General features: G+C 44.3%; 1 protein-coding gene across 3 annotated transcripts in view; it reads right to left on the reverse strand.

Moving 5' to 3' along the window:
- Positions 1-19,184, reverse strand: part of cpsf1 (cleavage and polyadenylation specific factor 1) — a 108,142-nt gene that overhangs the window by 76,323 nt on the left and 12,635 nt on the right. For all 3 annotated transcript variants that reach the window (XM_070881882.1, XM_070881881.1, XM_070881880.1), the window contains exons 5-9: positions 14,294-14,374; positions 12,989-13,140; positions 6,904-7,050; positions 3,378-3,517; positions 2,148-2,258 (exon numbers count right to left, since the gene is read on the reverse strand). In XM_070881882.1, the coding sequence (XP_070737983.1) occupies positions 2,148-2,258; positions 3,378-3,517; positions 6,904-7,050; positions 12,989-13,140; positions 14,294-14,374 (631 nt within the window). The remainder of the gene's footprint in view (positions 1-2,147; positions 2,259-3,377; positions 3,518-6,903; positions 7,051-12,988; positions 13,141-14,293; positions 14,375-19,184) is intronic.

Here is a 19,184-nt window from a genome sequence, read left to right on the forward strand (position 1 = left end):
TAGCTCCTAGCTCCTTAAATTCATCTCGTAGGACCTCATCCCGTTTTTTACCTATATCCTTGGTACCAATGTGCACCATGACAACTGGCTGTTCACCCTCCCTTTTCAGAATGTCCTGCACCTACTCTAGGTGTGACCTCACCAATGCTCTGAACAGTTTTAGCAGGACTTCCTTACTTTTATCTTCCATCCCCTTTGCAATAAAGGCCAACATTCCATTTGCTTTCCTAATCACCTATATACTTACTTTTTGAGTTTCATGTACAAGGACTCCCAGATCCCTCTGTACCAGAGTATTTTGTAATCTCTACCCATTTAAATTTGCTTTTTTATTTTTCTTACCAAAGCAGATCTCACATTTTCCCACGTTATAATCTATCAGCAAAATTTTTTCCCACTCACTTAACCTAACTGTATCCCTTTGCAGATTGGTTGCATCCTCCTCACAACTTGCTTTCCCTCAATTTTTCCCAAGCCCGTTTTCTGGCATATTGCCAAAGTTACGCCCGTTTTTCTAGGTCAGAAATATTTTGCCAAAGTTTTTCTGATCTAGAATTCAAATTTGGCGCCACGCAGCATATTCCAGTCGCCTTGGGGGGAGCCGGAAAAACGATGCTACACCTTCTGCGCACGCGCGACAAAAAAAAAGTGACATTTTGGCGTCATTGCAATGGACGCGCATGCGCAGTACTGCTCAGAGTTGGCATCGGCCATTTTTAAAGAGCCATTTGTGTGTGTGAGGAGTGCTGTGTGAGAGCATTGGAAAAATCGGAGATGCAGCAGTACAAGATGCAACGCAGTGCAAGGACCAAAAATTTATTGCAGGTTGAAGTGGAGGCACTAGTTACTGTGATTGAGAACAGATAGCAGGAGCTGGACACCAGCAGAGGTCACATAAAAGTTCCACCCCAAAAAATGAAGAAACGCTGGAGCCAAGTTGCAGAAGATTGCTGTGCAATGGTGACCACCCAGAGATCTGGAGGCCAGTGTAAAAAGTGGCAGGGTTTTGGTCAAGTAGTTAGTGCAAGTAATATTTTCATTTATTCAAGGCAGTTGCAATTGTAAATGTGACCAGCTCTGTACATCCCACCCAGCAGAAAGACACCCTCTCTAAAAAGTTATGTTTTCATCTTTGCAGAGGAACGTGGCATACAACAAATGGGAAAGGTCCCGAACAGGAGGCGGCTCAGCAAATCTGCACCCAATGACACCCTTGTAAGTTGTTATTGCTTAGTGATGTTGGCTAAGGGATAAAGGCTGGCAATGACACGGGGTGGGGGAGACGGGACTCCCTTCCTCTTCGTGGAATCTTTTACTCTTCGAACGGCACCTTTGACAGTGCAGCACTAGGAGTGTCAGCCCAGGTTAGCTGGTCTGGACTGGGACTTGAACCACAATCCTCTAAACTCAGAGGCAGATACCATGACAAAATGTGAGAGTTTAAGGGAGGTATTTTCAATGTTCCACCAATCTATGCATAGCATGATTTCAATTTTAATCTGTTTCTCAGTGGAGATAATTGAAATTTTAATCCACCCCCTCATCCCCTACATTGGAAGCCCCTTTAGTCTCGTGTACTCAGCAGTACTACATTTTTCTACCTTCGATGCCTTCTAATCAGCATCCAGAAACACACTGCATGCTAATTCACAGGATTCCCAATGAATTGCTCACTAAACTTCCGATTGCCGAGTAAGGATTAAGGGAGAGGGGTGAATACATATCATCAGGAATTTCTGATCGCTATCCAGTGATCCCTGCTGAAAGTGTGGGTATAAGGACATTGGGTATAGAATTGGTTAGGCACCACTGGAATGCCGCCCGAGGTGAATATCCCATCAACATTCACATAACACAATAATCATTTGAATGAGTTGTCAGAGGGTAGCTATACCCCAGAAAAGAATCTTCGAGAGAGGAGATGAAGAGAAAGCGAGAAGACAGGAGGAGTGAAAATAAAGAAAAAAGAAAGTTTTGTTTAATCTCCCTCCCCTTATATAGAATTTCCATGGATTAAGCTCCTGTTCATTCATTCATTCATTCATAGATTAAGGATGATTATGTGAACACACATGTTTTAATTGAAGAGTGGGAATATGATTCTACATCCAACGACCTATCAGACTGGCTGCGAATTGACAACTTACGGAGTGGGAAAGATGTTGTGCCATTAGTAAGGCTGTTCAGGGACACTCCATAGGGTGGGACACTCTGGTTGAGGTACAGCAGCGAGTTCACAGCAAAGATGACCACACCACCTGCAAAATGGAGGCAATCCACATCACATAGAAAACAAAATGGTCTACAAGGCACTGGCACGCCACAATTAAGTCACGCAAAGAAGTTGCAAATGACACTCCAAAACTGAAGAGAGTCTGGCAGCATTATATAGGTCTGTGTGTTACAGAGCAAGGGCTCACCCTCACCATGCTACATGGTTTGTGTTGGTTAGCCGGGTGTCCAGCACATGCAGAAACCATTCACTTGTTGTGTTTGGCCTGAAATCCATTCTTGACCCACAGATATTCTACGGAAACGTTCTGAACTCAGCCATGGATTAGTAGGGACGTACAGAAGGGCAAGAATCACTCCCCTTGCCGGATATCGGGATGGAGAAGGAACCTAAAAGAGCCACACCCTCCCTTCCAATTGTCATTGTGCATTGCTATTTACATTGCGGAAACGCCACGAGGCCTCACTGGAAGCAGGTTGTTTGCCCACCCCCTAAACTGGGGGGTGCATGATACAGATCATGGCTGGGGAAGTGAAAATAGAAAAACAGATGTTATAACTTAAAAAGTTTGATTCACTCAAAACAAAATATTAACCTTTGCTTAAACCGGTTTTGATAAAACCGGAGCATATTAAAACCGAAGATCGATAAAACTGCAGCGCATTAATAAGGCAACGAAGCACATTGCAGTCCTTTTAACTAGTACCTGGGAACGGAGTCAGGAATTTGTCGAGATTATCTAAGGACTGATTGGTTTCACTTTGCCAGTGGGTTTCTATAGAAGCACATACTAAGCGTCATACTTTCTCACAAGATGTTATACAAGTTGGTTATTTTACTGAGGTTTATCAAACCTTCTGTAATCAGACTATTTATGAGGAGGAGTTTTTATTTGGACCCAAAATAGTACAAGAGTGAGCTGATGACCATTTTTTTGTTTTAAATTGAGGAACCCCAAGTGTAGGGCTAAGGCCCCTAATGCAGGACACCAGAAGGAATGAAATAAGTAGGCAAGGCGAGATAAATTAGAAAGTTTGGTTTAGATAATACCAAGCTTGGTTATAAAACTGGTACACTGTGTAACCACCAGCACAAAAATCCCAATAGCATTCATCGTCAGCCCCTCACTCATTCACTTGCTCACCTATGGGTTTTGGTACCGCCAGAGCCTGCGTGCAGTCGAATGGTAGGTTGCTCAGTGACCAGATGACGGGATGGACCTTCTGCATGATATTTAAAGAGATGGCAACAATGCTGCAGGTGTCCTGTCGCACTGCTACACGACTGGAGACAAAAAGAGGAAACATTTACAATGAAAAATATACTCCTCAGGCTATTTTTCAACGTTTCATCAGAAGATACCAGAAACAGGGAATTTAAAAAATTCATTTAAGCAGAACATCCGTGTGTTTCACATGCAAACACATTGGGTTCATTCTGGTGAGGGGGGAGTAAATGGACTTTAAAAAAAGTAAGAGAAATTATATTCCTTGATAGTGAGAAATTAACTCAGCTGAAACAGACTGGGAAAGACTCTGGCTCGATCGGTGACCTGTGCTGAGTTAGCTGCTCACAGCTGGGGCAGCAGAATAGGCCTACAATTTGTTCGTGACTGCCTCCTCCCCCAACCCGATGGAAGTGCAGGTGCACGAACAAGATCGTGCTCTAAGTTCGCACGTGAATAATTGCCGCTTGACTAAGGTACAAAAAGGGGCATCGGTGAAATTGTAGCTAACGAGCATCAACCGTCAGGACAGAGAGGGAAAGAAGACAAAGTGAAGGGTGCTGGTGCTGGGCATAAACACAAGGACAGTTCCAATGAAGGATCTCATCCGAAACGTTAGTCCGTCCTCTGGCGAACTGGATATGTATTTGCAGCATCTTCTAGTTTTGTTTCAATCATGTAGAATTAATCTTTACTATAATGGCTTTATTTCAATTTCAAGTTAATGGTTTTCGATCACGGCTGCAGCATTCAGGGATTCCATCGCTGCTCTCGGGCTGTCTGTGCCCAATGTGCAAGCCAGCAATATCACTGATTAGATTGGAAGAGATGCTGATGCAGTCCACTGCTGTGTAACTGCTTTCATGATCAATGATGCTTCTCTCTGCAACTTGCAGATGAATAAAAATCAATTGTCCCTGATATAAAGAACAGCAAGCAACGATAATCAAATTTATTGAAAGGGCAGCATTGCCAAGTCTTCCAGGTTGGAGCTTTCGGCAGATTTATTTCCTTTACAAGAGATCAAAAGCAACTACTCGTTAATTCTTTTTTCCAGTATCGTACTGATGGTGCAACATGGGAAGGTGGTGAAATAGCCGCACCGCACTTTAGGAAGCGATGGGAGAGGGTAACGAAGAGATTTACTCGAATGGTTCCTGGGATGAGGGATTACAGTTACGTGGATAGACTGGAGCTGGTGGGGTTGTTCTCTTTGGAGCAGGGAAGACGAAGGGGAGATTTGATAGAGATGTTCAAAATCATGAGGAGTTTAGATAGAGTAAATAAAGAGTGTTTCCAATGGCTGAAGGGTCAATAACCAGAGGGCGCAGATTTACGGTGACTGACAAAAGAAAGATAGGCAACATGAGGAAAAACTGGTTTACACAATGTGTGGTTAGGATTTGGAATGCACTGCCTGATAAGAGTCGTGGATACAGAATCAATAGTAGCCTTCAGAAGGGAATTGGATAAATACTTGAAGGATAAAAAATTGCAGGGATATGGGGAAAGAGAGTGGGACTAACTGGACTGTTCTGCGAAAAAGCCAGTGCAGGCTCAATTGGCCTCCTCCTGTGCTGTACTATTCTATCATTATACAAAGCAAAAATAAACAGAATCGCTCTCAATTGTCAATACTGATGACTGCACTTGTGCACAAAAAAGTTATGCTGGATTCAATGTTATACTTGGGCAAGTCCAATGAATTGTGACGTAGAACTATTAGTTAGAACTCTACCAGTCAGTCACTGTGACAGCACAGATTGTTCATGCTAAATACATTCCCCATCCATTAAGGAAGGCAACTACTAAATGAGATAAATCGGTGCCTACTGATGTGGTATGACATTTAAGTGCAATCAATAATTAACAGCAGGGGTCAGCAGTAAAATCAACCTTACATCCTGCCTATAGGTTTGGAAGTTGCTTGTGATTTTATAAATCTATATAGGTAGAACTATCTTTCTAGCAACAGGACCGAGGTTTAGCAGCAATATTTCATTTCATAGCAACTTTGAACTGGAAAATACTGTGCAGCTATCTGGCTAGTCCCAAAAAATGAATATCTCTCCATCATCTGCAATCTCCTGCCCCCGTTCCATGATCTCTATTTTTAGCTCCCACTCATTAGTCTCCCCCTTCCCCCCGCACTCTACCCCCCGCCCCCCCCTCTCCGTTTCATCCTTCCGATGATCTCCAATTCTATCATCTCCATCCCCTACTGTTCTACATTCCCCTCCAGCCCTCGACCACCAACGCCTGTGTCTCACCCGGTCTGTACAACCGCAGTGCTGTTATTGCAGCAGGGCGGCCTTGAAGTGTGTAAACTCAGCACTTGCAGTTCCTGGCCGTACGTCCCATTAAAAATCTGCATCTGTGCCTATATTTCCATGAGTTAATTGCTGGTGCAGAAGCTGTGACCGGCATCAAATCTTTACAGAACAAGGCAGGCAGAGTACTCCAAACAACTACTGAAATGGCCTCGGCACTGCAACAAAGAGACCACTCAAGGCCCAGTCTACCTTGAACCTTGCAGCTCTTGGCTTTTTTACGAATATTTCATCGACAAAGAATGATGAAGGTACAGAACGAACTCCCAGAGTAGTGGAAGAGAAAGCTCTGAAATTAAGAATCAAATAGATGGGAGACTGTAGGATTCTTCTGAATGGATGAATGAAGATGGTCCAAATGGCCGCCTTTATTTGTAATTATCTTGTGATTTCACAATATATGAGCGCCTCCTTCCTCCCAGACAAATAAAACAACAAGTGGAGAGCGGAGAGAGTGAAACTTTCCACATAACACAGCTCTAGGCTGTGTACGTGTATGTGGACGGTGGGTGTGAACAGGATCGCACTTGGCTTTGAAGTCCCGCTACTCCCCAGCATCGAATATCCCGCTGTCGCTCCCTAATGTGCACATTAACAAACGTTATTACTGGGAGCAGCTGTTCTGAGTTTGCCCGCACACCAGAAAACGCTGCACTAAACATTGGTATAACCTCTCGGTGACCACATTTCCACCACAACACACATGCTGGAGATAGAACACTCATCAGCACCAAATAAACACCCTTGCTATCATTATGACAAACATGCAAGAGTAATGGGAAATATGATAAATAGAATGATTCAGACAAGGTAACGAGCTAGCAACTTTGTCACTCCAGTAGGACGAACTGGGGAGAGATTGTTTGTCAAAGAAAAAAATGGAGAGAAGCACGGACTATAATAAAGGAAACAGAAAAAATGCCGACAACTGGAAATAAAAACAGCAAATTCCGCAACAGTATCTGCATCTGAAAGAGGGAGAAATAATACTGGTTACCGTGAAGGGTCTCCACCTGACACGGTAACCTGTCTTTTTCTCTTTCAGATGATGCCGGTCCCTCTGTACGTTTCCAGCATTGTGGGTTTTCATTTAAGTGGCAACGCTGTGTACATACCCAGGCCAAGTCTGGTTCGGCTCAAAGAGGATGAGTAACGTGGGCTCGTAGTAACCGTACAGGAACTGCATATCAATCACGTTCAGCAACTTTTCATCCAGCTCTCGAACGTCGATGATGTAACTGGGGAGGAAACTGGACTTCTGCCTGTGGGTGAGAGAGTGTGTGATGATCAGATGGAAACTGCAATACTATCAGAATCAATGCTGCTGTAAAGATGTTTCTCCCTTAACTTAAAACACAGCAAGACTCAATCTCACTAGCTGATGAACAGTTATAGTCACTAAGATTTTAGTAAAACAATCATCATCAGGGAGGTCTTACTACAGTTGTACAGGGCTTTGGTAAGGCCACACCTTGAGTATTGTGTACTGTTTTGGTCTCCAAATCGGAGGACGACATTCTTGCTATTGAGGGAGTGCAGCGAAGGTTCACCAGACTGATTCCAGAGATGACAGGACTGACATATGAAGAAAGATCGACTAGGCTTGTATTCAATGGAATTTAGATGAATGAGAGGGGATCTCATAGAAACATATAAAATTCTGACAGGACTGGACAGGTTAGATGCAGGAAGAATGTTCCCGATGTTGGGGAAGTCCAGAACCAAGGGTCACAGTCCAAGGATAAGGGGTAAGCGATTTAGGTCCGAGATGAGGAGAAACTTCTTCACTCAGAGAATTGTGGGCATGTGAAACTCTCTAGTTGTTGGGGCCAATTCGTTAGATATATTCAAAAGGGAATTAGATGTGGTCCTCCCAGCTAAAAGGATCAAGGGGTATGGAGAGAAAGCAGAAATGGGGTACTGAAATGCATGATCAGCCATGATCATATTGAATGGTGATGCAGGCTCGAAGAGCCGAATGGCCTCCTCCTGCACCTATTTTCTATGTTTCTATCATAGGCAGTCTCTCAAACGAGGATGAATAGTGAATTTCCCCTAGCATTCCTCACAGTAGATATGCTGCTTTATAATATTAGAATCTTATACTGTGCCATGTAAAGTACAATGTGTTATTCAACTGCTACGATGCAGTTATGTATAATCTAGCCTGTCCCTTTGAAGTCATATAGTTTAATCATGCTCTATGAAAGGATATCATGAGGAGCATGAGAGGTCAATTGTGCTTGGTAATTGAACTTTGCAGATTGGCGGCTGCTTGTAAATTTCTGGCTCCAGGGGAGAAGAAACCAACCCGAAATGGCTGCTTTTCTTGTTTTGTACTTTTAATACATTGTAGTGTGACAAACTCAGTCGGGTAATGGGTGAGACAGTTTTAAGCCATTTCCCCTTGTACCATGAAGTAGGACCTCAAAAGTAGTAATCTCGGGATTGCTACCAGTGCCACGTGCTAGTCAGAGTAGGAATCGCAGGATAGCGCAGATGAATACATGGCTTGAGCAGTGGTGCAGCAGGGAGGGATTCAAATTCTTGGGGCATTGGAACCGGTTCTGGGGGAGGTGGGACCAGTACAAACCGGACGGTCTGCACCTGAGCAGGTCCGGAACCAATGTCCTAGGGGGAGTGTTTGCTAGTGCTGTTGGGGAGGAGTTAAACTAATATTGCAGGGGGATGGGAACCTATACAGGGAGACAGAGGGAGACAAAAAGGAGGCAAAAGCAAAAGACAGAAAGGAGATGAGGAAAAGTGGAGGGCAGAGAAACCCAAGGCAAAGAACAAAAAGGGCCACTGTACAGCAAAATTCTAAAAGGACAAAGGGTGTTAAAAAAGCAAGCCTGAAGGCTTTGTGTCTTAATGCAAGGAGTATCCGCAATAAGGTGGATGAATTAATTGTGCAAATAGATGTTAACAAATATGATGTGATTGGGATTACGGAGACGTGGCTCCAGGATGATCAGGGCTGGGAACTCAACATCCAGGGGTATTCAACATTCAGGAAGGATAGAATAAAAGGAAAAGGAGGTGGGGTAGCATTGCTGGTTAAAGAGGAGATTAATGCAATAGTTAGGAAAGACATTAGCTTGGATGATGTGGAATCTATATGGGTAGAGCTGCAGAACACTAAAGGGCAAAAATCGTTAGTGGGAGTTGTGTACAGACCTCCAAACAGTAGTAGTGATGTTGGGGAGGGCATCAAACAGAAAATTAGGAGTGCATGCAATAAAGGTGCAGCAGTTATAATGGGTGACTTTAATATGCACATAGATTGGGCTAGCCAAACTGGAAGCAATACGGTGGAGGAGGATTTCCTGGAATGCATAAGGGATGGTTTTCTAGACCAATATGTCGAGGAACCAACTAGGGGGGAGGCCATCTTAGACTGGGTGTTGTGTAATGAGAGAGGATTAATTAGCAATCTCATTGTGCGAGGCCCCTTGGGGAAGAGTGACCATAATATGGTGGAATTCTGCATTAGGATGGAGAATGAAACAGTTAATTCAGAGACCATGGTCCAGAACTTAAAGAAGGGTAACTTTGAAGGTATGAGGCATGAATTGGCTAAGATAGATTGGCTAATGATACTTAAGGGGTTGACTGTGGATGGGCAATGGCAGACATTTAGAGAACGCATGGATGAATTACAACAATTGTACATTCCTGTCTGGCGTAAAAATAAAAAAGGGAAGGTGGCTCAACCGTGGCTATCTAGGGAAATCAGGGATAGTATTAAAGCCAAGGAAGTGGCATACAAATTGGCCAGAAATAGCAGCGAACCTGGGGACTGGGAGAAATTTAGAACTCAGCAGAGGAGGACAAAGGGTTTGATTAGGGTAGGGAAAATGGAGTACGAGAAGAAGCTTGCAGGGAACATTAAGGCGGATTGCAAAAGTTTCTATAGGTATGTAAAGAGAAAGAGGTTAGTAAAGACAAACGTAGGTCCCCTGCAGTCAGAATCAGGGGAAGTCATAACGGGGAACAAAGAAATGGCAGACCAATTGAACAAGTACTTTGGTTCAGTATTCACTAAGGAGGACACAAACAACCTTCCGGATATAAAAGTGGTCAGAGGGTCTATTAAGGAGGAGGAACTGAGGGAAATCTTTATTAGTCGGGAAATTGTGTTGGGGAAATTGATGGGATTGAAGGCCGATAAATCCCCAGGGCCTGATGGACTGCATCCCAGAGTACTTAAGAAGGTGGCCTTGGAAATAGCGGATGCATTGACAGTCATTTTCCAACATTCCATTGACTCTGGATCAGTTCCTATCGAGTGGAGGGTAGCCAATGTAACCCCACTTTTTAAAAAAGGAGGGAGAGAGAAAGCAGGGAATTATAGACCGGTCAGCCTGACCTCAGTCGTGGGTAAAATGATGGAATCAATTATTAAGGATGTCATAGCAGCGCATTTGGAAAATGGTGACATGATAGGTCCAAGTCAGCATGGATTTGTAAAAGGGAGATCATGCTTGACAAATCTTCTGGAATTTTTTGAGGATGTTTCCAGTAAAGTGGACAAAGGAGTACCAGTTGATGTGGTATATTTGGACTTTCAGAAGGCTTTCGACAAGGTCCCACACAGGAGATTAATGTGCAAAGTTAAAGCACATGGGATTGGGGGTAGTGTGCTGACGTGGATTGAGAACTGGTTGTCAGACAGGAAGCAAAGAGTAGGAGTAAATGGGTACTTTTCGGAATCTCAGGCAGTGACTAGTGGGGTACCGCAGGGTTCTGTGCTGGGGCCCCAGCTGTTTACATTGTACATTAATGATTTAGACGAGGGGATTAAATGTAGTATCTCCAAATTTGCGGATGACACTAAGTTGGGTGGCAGTGTGAGCTGCGAGGAGGATGCTATGAGGCTACAGAGTGACTTGGATAGGTTAGGTGAGTGGGCAAATGCGTGGCAGATGAAGTATAATGTGGATAAATGTGAGGTTATCCACTTTGGTGGTAAAAACAGAGAGACAGACTATTATCTGAATGGTGACAGATTAGGAAAAGGGAAGGTGCAACGAGACCTGGGTGTCATGGTACATCAGTCATTGAAGGTTGGCATGCAGGTACAGCAGGCGGTTAAGAAAGCAAATGGCATGTTGGCCTTCATAGCGAGGGGATTTGAGTACAGGGGCAGGGAGGTGTTGCTACAGTTGTACAGGGCCTTGGTGAGGCCACACCTGGAGTATTGTGTACAGTTTTGGTCTCCTAACTTGAGGAAGGACATACTTGCTGTTGAGGGAGTGCAGCGAAGATTCACCAGACTGATTCCCGGGATGGTGGGACTGACCTATCAAGAAAGACTGAATCAACTGGGCTTGTATTCACTGGAGTTCAGAAGAGTGAGAGGGGACCTCATAGAAACGTTTAAAATTCTGACGGGTTTGGACAGGTTGGATGCAGGAAGAATGTTCCCAATGTTGGGGAAGTCCAGAACCAGGGGTCACAGTCTAAGGATAAGGGGTAAGCCATTTAGGACCGAGATAAGGAGAAACTTCTTCACCCAGAGAGTGGTGAACCTGTGGAATTCTCTACCACAGGAAGTAGTTGAGGCCAATTCACTAAATATATTCAAAAGGGAGTTAGATGAAGTCCTTACTACTCGGGGGATCAAGGGGTATGGCGTGAAAGCAGGAAGTGGGTACTGAAGTTTCATGTTCAGCCATGAACTCGTTGAATGGCGGTGCAGGCTAGAAGGGCTGAATGGCCTGCTCCTGCACCTATTTTCTATGTTTCTATGTTTCTATGGAAGTCTTGCTACAGCTTTATAAGGTATTGGTGAGGCCACACCTGGAATACTGCGTGCAGTTTTGATTTCCATATTTACGAAAGGATATACTTGCTTTGGAGGCAGTTCAGAAAAGGTTCACTGGGTTGATTCCGGAGATGAGGGGGTTGACTTATGAGGAAAGGTTGAGTAGGTTGAGCCTCTACTCATTGGAATTTAGAATAATGAGAGGTGATCTTATCGAAACGTATAAGATTATGAGGGGGCTTGACAAGGTGGATGCAGAGAGGATGTTTCCACTGATGGGGGAGACTAGAACTAGAGGGCATGATCTTAGAATAAGGGGCCGCCCATTTAAAACTGAGATGAGGAGAAATTTCTTCTCTCAGAGGGTTGTGGAAGCTGGGACATTGAATAAACTTAAGACAGAAATAGACAGTTTCTTAAACGATAAGGAGATAAGGGGTTATGGGGAGCAGGCAGGGAAATGGAGCTGAGTCCATGATCAGATCAGCCATGATCTTATTGAATGGCGAAACAGGCTCGAGGGGCCGTAAGGCCTACTCCTGCTCCTATTTCTTATTTTCTTATGAAACCAAGGGTAGTGAGATATATGATAAGTAGAATGATTCAGACAAGATAACTGGACTACTGCACCCAATAGTAGTTATACTCCAACTCATTTTTCCCCCAGGATTTCAAACCTGTAGACCTCCTTTCCCCTCCTCAATCTTCCCTTCTTCGAGATTTTTAAATCCAAGCTTGGTATCACTTAATCACTACTCCATCCTCCCCTAAACTCTTTCCAACCTTGGCGATCTTCTGCACTATGGGCCTTGCTCCTTTACTTTGGGTTGGTCAATAAAAATAAGCACCCACTACAGTTCACCGAAAGCACTGAATAGTGAATGGACGAGGCTACATAATGCCACGTTGTGTTTTAGCATCCTAGAGACACAGAATCCAGTTGTGAAACCAGCTGTCTCGGTGAGTTTACCGTGTTTTTCTTTCCTTCTTTCCTCAAGGCGTTGACTATTTGCTGTGGCACAGATTCACAGCTACTAGTCACCCCTTAACCAAACTGCCACTGCTCATGTAACATAGAAACATAGAAAATAGGTGCAGGAGCAGGCCATTCAGCCCTTCTAGCCTGCACCGCCATTCAATGAGTTCATGGCTGAACATGAAACTTCAGTACCCCCTTCCTGCTTTCTCGCCATAACCCTTGATCCCCCGAGTAGTAAGGACTTCATCTAACTCCCTTTTGAATATGTACGAGCCTTCTGAGCAGGATAATGGTCACATGGGCCCGGCATTCGAGGGCGACTGGTATCTGTGGAGCTCTCCACAAGCAACAAGGCAATGTCGGAAAGAACAAAATGAGAAGGTAAAAGTTGAGAAAAGAATGTTATACATGCAACAAAAACATGTTTTTTTTTTCATTTTAAATCATAGCTCACCCCTCCCCCATAACTCCATCTTGTTCATCACTCAAGGTGTCCCTCCGAAAAGGCAGAACCACCAGTTGCGTTCCATAGATCAACATCACTGCACAGCGTCCATCTGGGTCCACACGCACCAGAGGAATGTGAACATTTTGCACAAAACCATCCTGTCAAGAGAGGCAGAGACAGAAATTAGGAAACCATTCTGCAAATCCAATAAGGAATTCAAGGAGAAACTTCTTTACCCAGAGAGTGGTTAGAATGTGGAACTTGCTACCACAAGGAGTGGTTGAGGCGAATAGTATATTAAAATTCTGACGGGACTGGACAGGTTAGATGCAGGAAGAATGTTCCTGATGTTGGGGAAGTCCAGAACCAGGGGTCACAGTCTAAGGATAAGGGGTAAGCCATTTAGGACCGAGATGAGGAGAAACTTCTTCACTCAGAATTGTGAACCTGTGAAATTCTCTATCACAGAAAGTCGTTAGATATATTAGATGTGGTCCTTATGGCTAAAGGGATCAAGGGGTATGGAGAGAAAGCAGGAATGGGATACTGAAGTTGCATGATCAGCCATGATCATATCGAATGGTGGTGCAGGCTCGAAGGGCCGAATGGCATAATCCTGCACCTATTTTCTATGTTTCTATAAAAGGATATGCTGAAAGGGTTAGATGAAGGATGGTGGGAGGAGGCTCGTGTGGTGCACAGACAATAGCATAGACCAGTTGGGCCGAATGGCCCGTTTCTGTGCTGTACATTCGATGCAATTAAAAATCTCTTAATCCCAGATTTGACATTGTCAATTGACCCCCAACCGCAACAGCTTTTTGGGGGAAGAGAGTTCCAGAGTTCCACTACCCTTTGTGTGAAGAAATGCTTCTTGACATCACCCTGAACCTAGTACTAATTTTAAGGTTATGCCCCCTTGTTCTAGACGTCCCCACCAGTGGAAAGTTTCTCTTTATTTACCCTATCAAATCCGTTAATCATTTTAAACACCTCAGTTAGATCTTGCATGTTATTAGTTAGCTTATTGACATTCAAGTGTTGAAATCAAGACTTACAGCACTCTTCTCTCATTCTTCCCAGAGTTGTGCAATTCCTTCCCTCCTTCCTATAATCTACAGGCTTCTTGCTGTCACCTAACCCTTGATTTGCCTCAACTCTCCACCCTTAGTTGTACCCTGCTCTAAATTAAAAGCCATGACGAAAAAGAAAACACAATGGGGAGTGGGTGGGGGGGCAAGGGACTACAGATCTCGTTCTGCCATGTCACAGGGCGCAAACATTTGGATACATTCGCAACTGAAATCCTACCTTCAGCTCAGGCTCTTCAAAATAATGGAGAGAGAGTGTTTTCAGGTCATGGGTTCCAGGGTCATACTCAACGACAGACAGCTTGAAAGAAAGGAAGGAAAACAGTAGACATGTTAAAAAATAAACAGATCCTCCAGCACCAGGTCAGCTGTAAAGTAAACAGATACTTGTATAGGAGTGTATCCAAGTGCAACATCCCAAATCCAGAACTCTGAAGACCGGAATTGTCCAAAAACCGGTCATTTTGAGCATAGCTTATGGAGTCGTCCGGAATCAATGTCTGAAAACCGGACATTTTTGAGGCAAAATCTGGCATGGATTCGGTCGAGGATTTCGGATTTCAAACAAGAAAATAAAGTCCATGACCAAATCCATGCCTGAATTTGGGTTTTGCCGCATTTCTGACTTCGCCGCTCAAATCCTGGCACAAATTTTGTCGAGGATTGCGGATTTCAGACGACTGGTTTTCTTGTCTAAAATCTGGAAAATCCCAAAAACCCGAATGGACTCAGTCCCGAGGATTCCGGATTTTGGAGGTTGCACCTGCACTACTTGTAGAAGACAAATGATCTGCAATTTCAAATGGAGCTGTACAGGGAAGGATACATTCATTTACAGGACGTGTATTTCTGAGAGGTAGTCTACCTACTTTCTGGTTCTGGACTTGACAAAGGGCAGGAATGCTACTTCTAATTGGTTCTAATTGCGTATCATGCAGCCTTGGGAGCTGGATGTAAAGCCTAAATCAACCTTCCAGTTATGTTGCATATAATTCAATCTGTCGACACTAACTGATTTGCAAGGTAGAATCAATCTGCTAATAAGGGACCACCACCAAAAACAGCCCTTCCGGGCCCATAAGTTTCAAAAAGAACTGACCAGCAAATAAAAAAGTCACAAATAGGCTGGTGATTGGTAAGTAGTTTTTCATTTTTTTTTCTTTATCAGTAAGTAACTTTTTAACATTGTTGTTGCCCAATTAGGATAATCTAAGGGTTAAATCATGGCAGGAGAGCTCGGACACGTGTTATGCTCCTCCTGTACTATGTGAGAACTCAGGGACGCTTCCGGTGTCCGTGACGACTACGTGTGCGGGAAGTGTATCCGCCTGCAAATGCTGACAGACCGCATTGCGGCACTGCAGCTGCGGGTGGATTCACTCTGGAGCATCCACGATGCTGAGAATGACGTGAATAGCACGTTTAGCGAGTTGGTCTTACCGCAGATAAAGGGTACACAGCCAGATAGTGAATGGAAGACCAACAGGAAGAGCAGTGCAAAGAAGGTAGTGCAGGGGTTCCCTGTGGTCATCCCCCTGCAAACCAGATACACCGCTTTGAGTACTGCTGAGGGGGATGACTCATCAGGGGAGAGCAGCAGCAGCCAAGTTCATGGCACCGTGGCTGGCTCTGCTGCACAGGAGGGCAGGAAAAAGAGTGGGAGAGCGATAGTGATAGGGGATTCAATTGTAAGGGGAATAGATAGGCGTTTCTGCGGCCGCAACCGAGACTCCAGGATGGTATGTTGCCTCCCTGGTGCAAGGGTCAAGGATGTCTCGGAGCGGGTGCAGGACATTCTGAAAAGGGAGGGTGAACAGCCAGATGTCGTGGTGCATATAGGTACCAATGATATAGGTAAAAAAACGGGATGAGGTCCTAACGAGACGAATTTAGGGAGCTAGGAGTTAAATTAAAAAGTAGGACCTCAAAAGTAGTAATCTCAAGATTACTACCAGTGCCACGTGCTAGTCAGAGTAGGAATCGCAGGATAGCTCAGATGAATACGTCGCTTGAGCAGTGGTGCATAAGGGAGGGATTCAAATTCCTGGGGCATTGGAACCGGTTCTGGGGGAGTTGGGACCAGTACAAACAGGACAGTCTGCACCTGGGCAGGACCGGAACCAATGTCCTAGGGGAAGTGTTTGCTAGTGCTGTTGGGGGAGGAGTTAAACTAATATGGCAGGGGGATGGGAACCTATGCAGGGAGATGGGAACCTATGCAGGGAGACAGAATGAAATAATATGGAGTCAGAAGCAAAAGCTAGAAAGGAGAATAGTAAAAGTGGAGGGCAGAGAAACCCAAGGCAAAAAACAAAAAGGGCCACATTACAGCAAAATTCTAAAGGGGCAAAGTGTGTTAAAAAGACAAGCCTGAGGGCTCTGTGCCTCAATGCGAGGAGTATTCAGAATAAGGTGGACGAATTAACTGCGCAGATAGCAGTTAACGGATATGATGAAATTGGCATCAGAGACATGGCTCCAGGGGGACCAAGGCTGGGAACTCAACATCCAAGGGTATTCAGCATTTAGGAAGGATAGACGGAAAAGAAAAAGAGGCAAGGTGGCGTTGCTGGTTAAAGAGGAAATCAATGCAATTGTAAGGAAGGACATTAGCTTTGATGATGTGGAATCGATATGGGTGGAGCTACGGAATACCAAAGGGCAGAAAACGCTAGTGGGAGTTGTGTACAGGCCACCAAATAGTAGTAGTGAGGTTGGGGACAGCATCAAACAAGAAATAAGGGAGTTGTGCAATAAAGGTACAGCAGTAATCATGGGCGACTTTAATTTACATATTGATTGGACTAACCTAACTGGTAGCAATGCGGTGGAGGAGGATTTCCTGGCATGTATTAGGGATGTTTTTCTAGACCAATATGTCGAGGAACCAACCAGAGAGCTGGCCATCCTACTCTGGGTGATGTGTAATGAGAAGGGACTAATTAGCAATCTTATTGCGCGAGGCCCCTTGGGGAAGAGTGACCATAATATGGTAGAATTCCTTATTAAGATGGAGAGTGACAAAGTTAAATCGGAAACTAGGGCCCTGAACTTAAGGAAAGGTAACTTCGACGATATGAGGCGTGAATTGGCTAGAATAGACTGGCAAAGGATAGTTAAAAGGTTGACGGTGGATAAGCAATGGCAAACATTTAAAGATCACATGGATGAACTTCAGCAATTGTACATCTCTGTCTGGAGTAAAAATAAAACGGGGAAGGTGGCTCAACTGTGGCTAATGAGGGAAATTAAGGATAGTGTTAAAGCCAAGGAAGAGGCATATAAATTGGCTAAAAAAAGCAACAAACCTGAGGACTGAGAGAAATTTAGAATTCAACAGAAGAGGACTAAGGGTTTAATTAAGAGAGTAAGAGAGGAAGCTAGCAGGGAACATAAAAACTGACTGCAAAAGCTTCTATATATATGTGAAGAGAAAAAGATTAGTGAAGACAAACGTAGGTCTCTTGCTGTCGGATTCAGGTGAATTTATAATGGGGAACAAAGAAATGGCAGACCAATTGAACCAATACTTCGGTTCTGTCTTCATGAAGGAAGATACAAATAACCTTCCGAATGTACTAGGGGACAATGGGTCTAGTGAGAAGGAGGAACTGAAGGATATCCTTATTAGACGGGAAATTGTGTTAGGGAAATTGATGGGATTGAAGGCCGTGGATGCATTGATAATTTTCCAACAGTCTATCGACTCTGGATCAGTTCCTATGGACTGGAGGGTAGCTAATGTAACACCACTTTTTAAAAAAGGAGGGAGAGAAAACGGGTAATTATAGACAGGTTAGCCTGACATCAGTAGTGGGGAAAATGTTGGAATCAATCATTAAGGATGAAATAGCAGCGCATTTGGAAAGCAGTGACAGGATCGGACCAAGTCAACATGGATTTATGAAAGGGAAATCATGCTTGACCAATCTTCTGGAATTTTTTGAGGATGTAACTAGCAGAGTGGACAAGGGAGAACCAGTGGATGTGGTGTATTTGGACTTTCAAAAGGCTTTTGACAAGGTCCCACATAAGAGATTGGTGTGCAAAATCAAAGCGCATGGTATTGGGGGTAGTGTACTGACGTGGATAGAGAACTGATTGGCAGACAGGAAGCAGAGAGTCGGGATAAATGGGTCCTTTTCAGAATGGCAGGCAGTGACTAGTGGAGTGCCGCAGGGCTCAGTGCTGGGACCCCAGCTCTTTACAATATACATTAATGATTTAGATGAAGGAATTGAGTGTAGTATCTCCAAGTTTGCGGATGACACTAAACTGGGTGGCGGTGTGAGCTGTGAAGAGGACGCTAAGAGGCTGCAGGGTGACTTGGACAGGTTAGGTGAGTGGGCAAATGCAGTATAATGTGGATAAATGTGAGGTTATCCATTTTGTGGGCAAAAACACGAAGGCAGAATATTATCTGAATGGCGGCAGATTAGGAAAAGGGGAGGTGCAACGAGACCTGGGTGTCATGGTTCATCAGTCATTGAAAGTGGGCATGCAGGTACAGCAGCCGGTAAAGAAGGCAAATGGTATATGTTGGCCTTCATAGCTAGGGGATTTGAGTATAGGAGCAGGGAGGTCTCACTGCAATTGTACAGGGCCTTAGTGAGGCCTCACCTGGAATATTGTGTTCAGTTTTGGTCTCCTAATCTGAGGAAGGACGTTCTTGCTATTGAGGGAGTGCAGCGAAGGTTCACCAGACTGATTCCAGGGATGGCTGGACTGTCATATGAGGAGAGACTGGATCAACTGGACCTTTATTCACTGGAGTTTAGAAGGATGAGAGGGGATCTCATAGAAACGTATGAGATTCTGATGGGACTGGACAGGTTAGATGCGGGAAGAATGTTCCCGATGTTGGGGAAATCCAGAACCAGGGGACATAGTCTTAAGGTACGGGGTAGGCCATTTAGGACTGAGATGAGGAGAAATTTCTTCACTCAGAGAGTTGTTAACCTGTGGAATTCCCTGCCGCAGAGTTGTTGTTGCCAGTTCTTTGGATATATTTAAGAAGGAGTTAGATATGGCCCTTACGGCTAAGGGGATCAAGGGGTATGGAGAAAAAGCAGGAAAGGGGTACTGAAGGAATGATCAGCCATGATCTTATT

Source organism: Pristiophorus japonicus, chromosome 5 (assembly GCF_044704955.1).
Source record: "Pristiophorus japonicus isolate sPriJap1 chromosome 5, sPriJap1.hap1, whole genome shotgun sequence".
Lineage (NCBI taxonomy): Eukaryota > Metazoa > Chordata > Chondrichthyes > Pristiophoridae > Pristiophorus > Pristiophorus japonicus.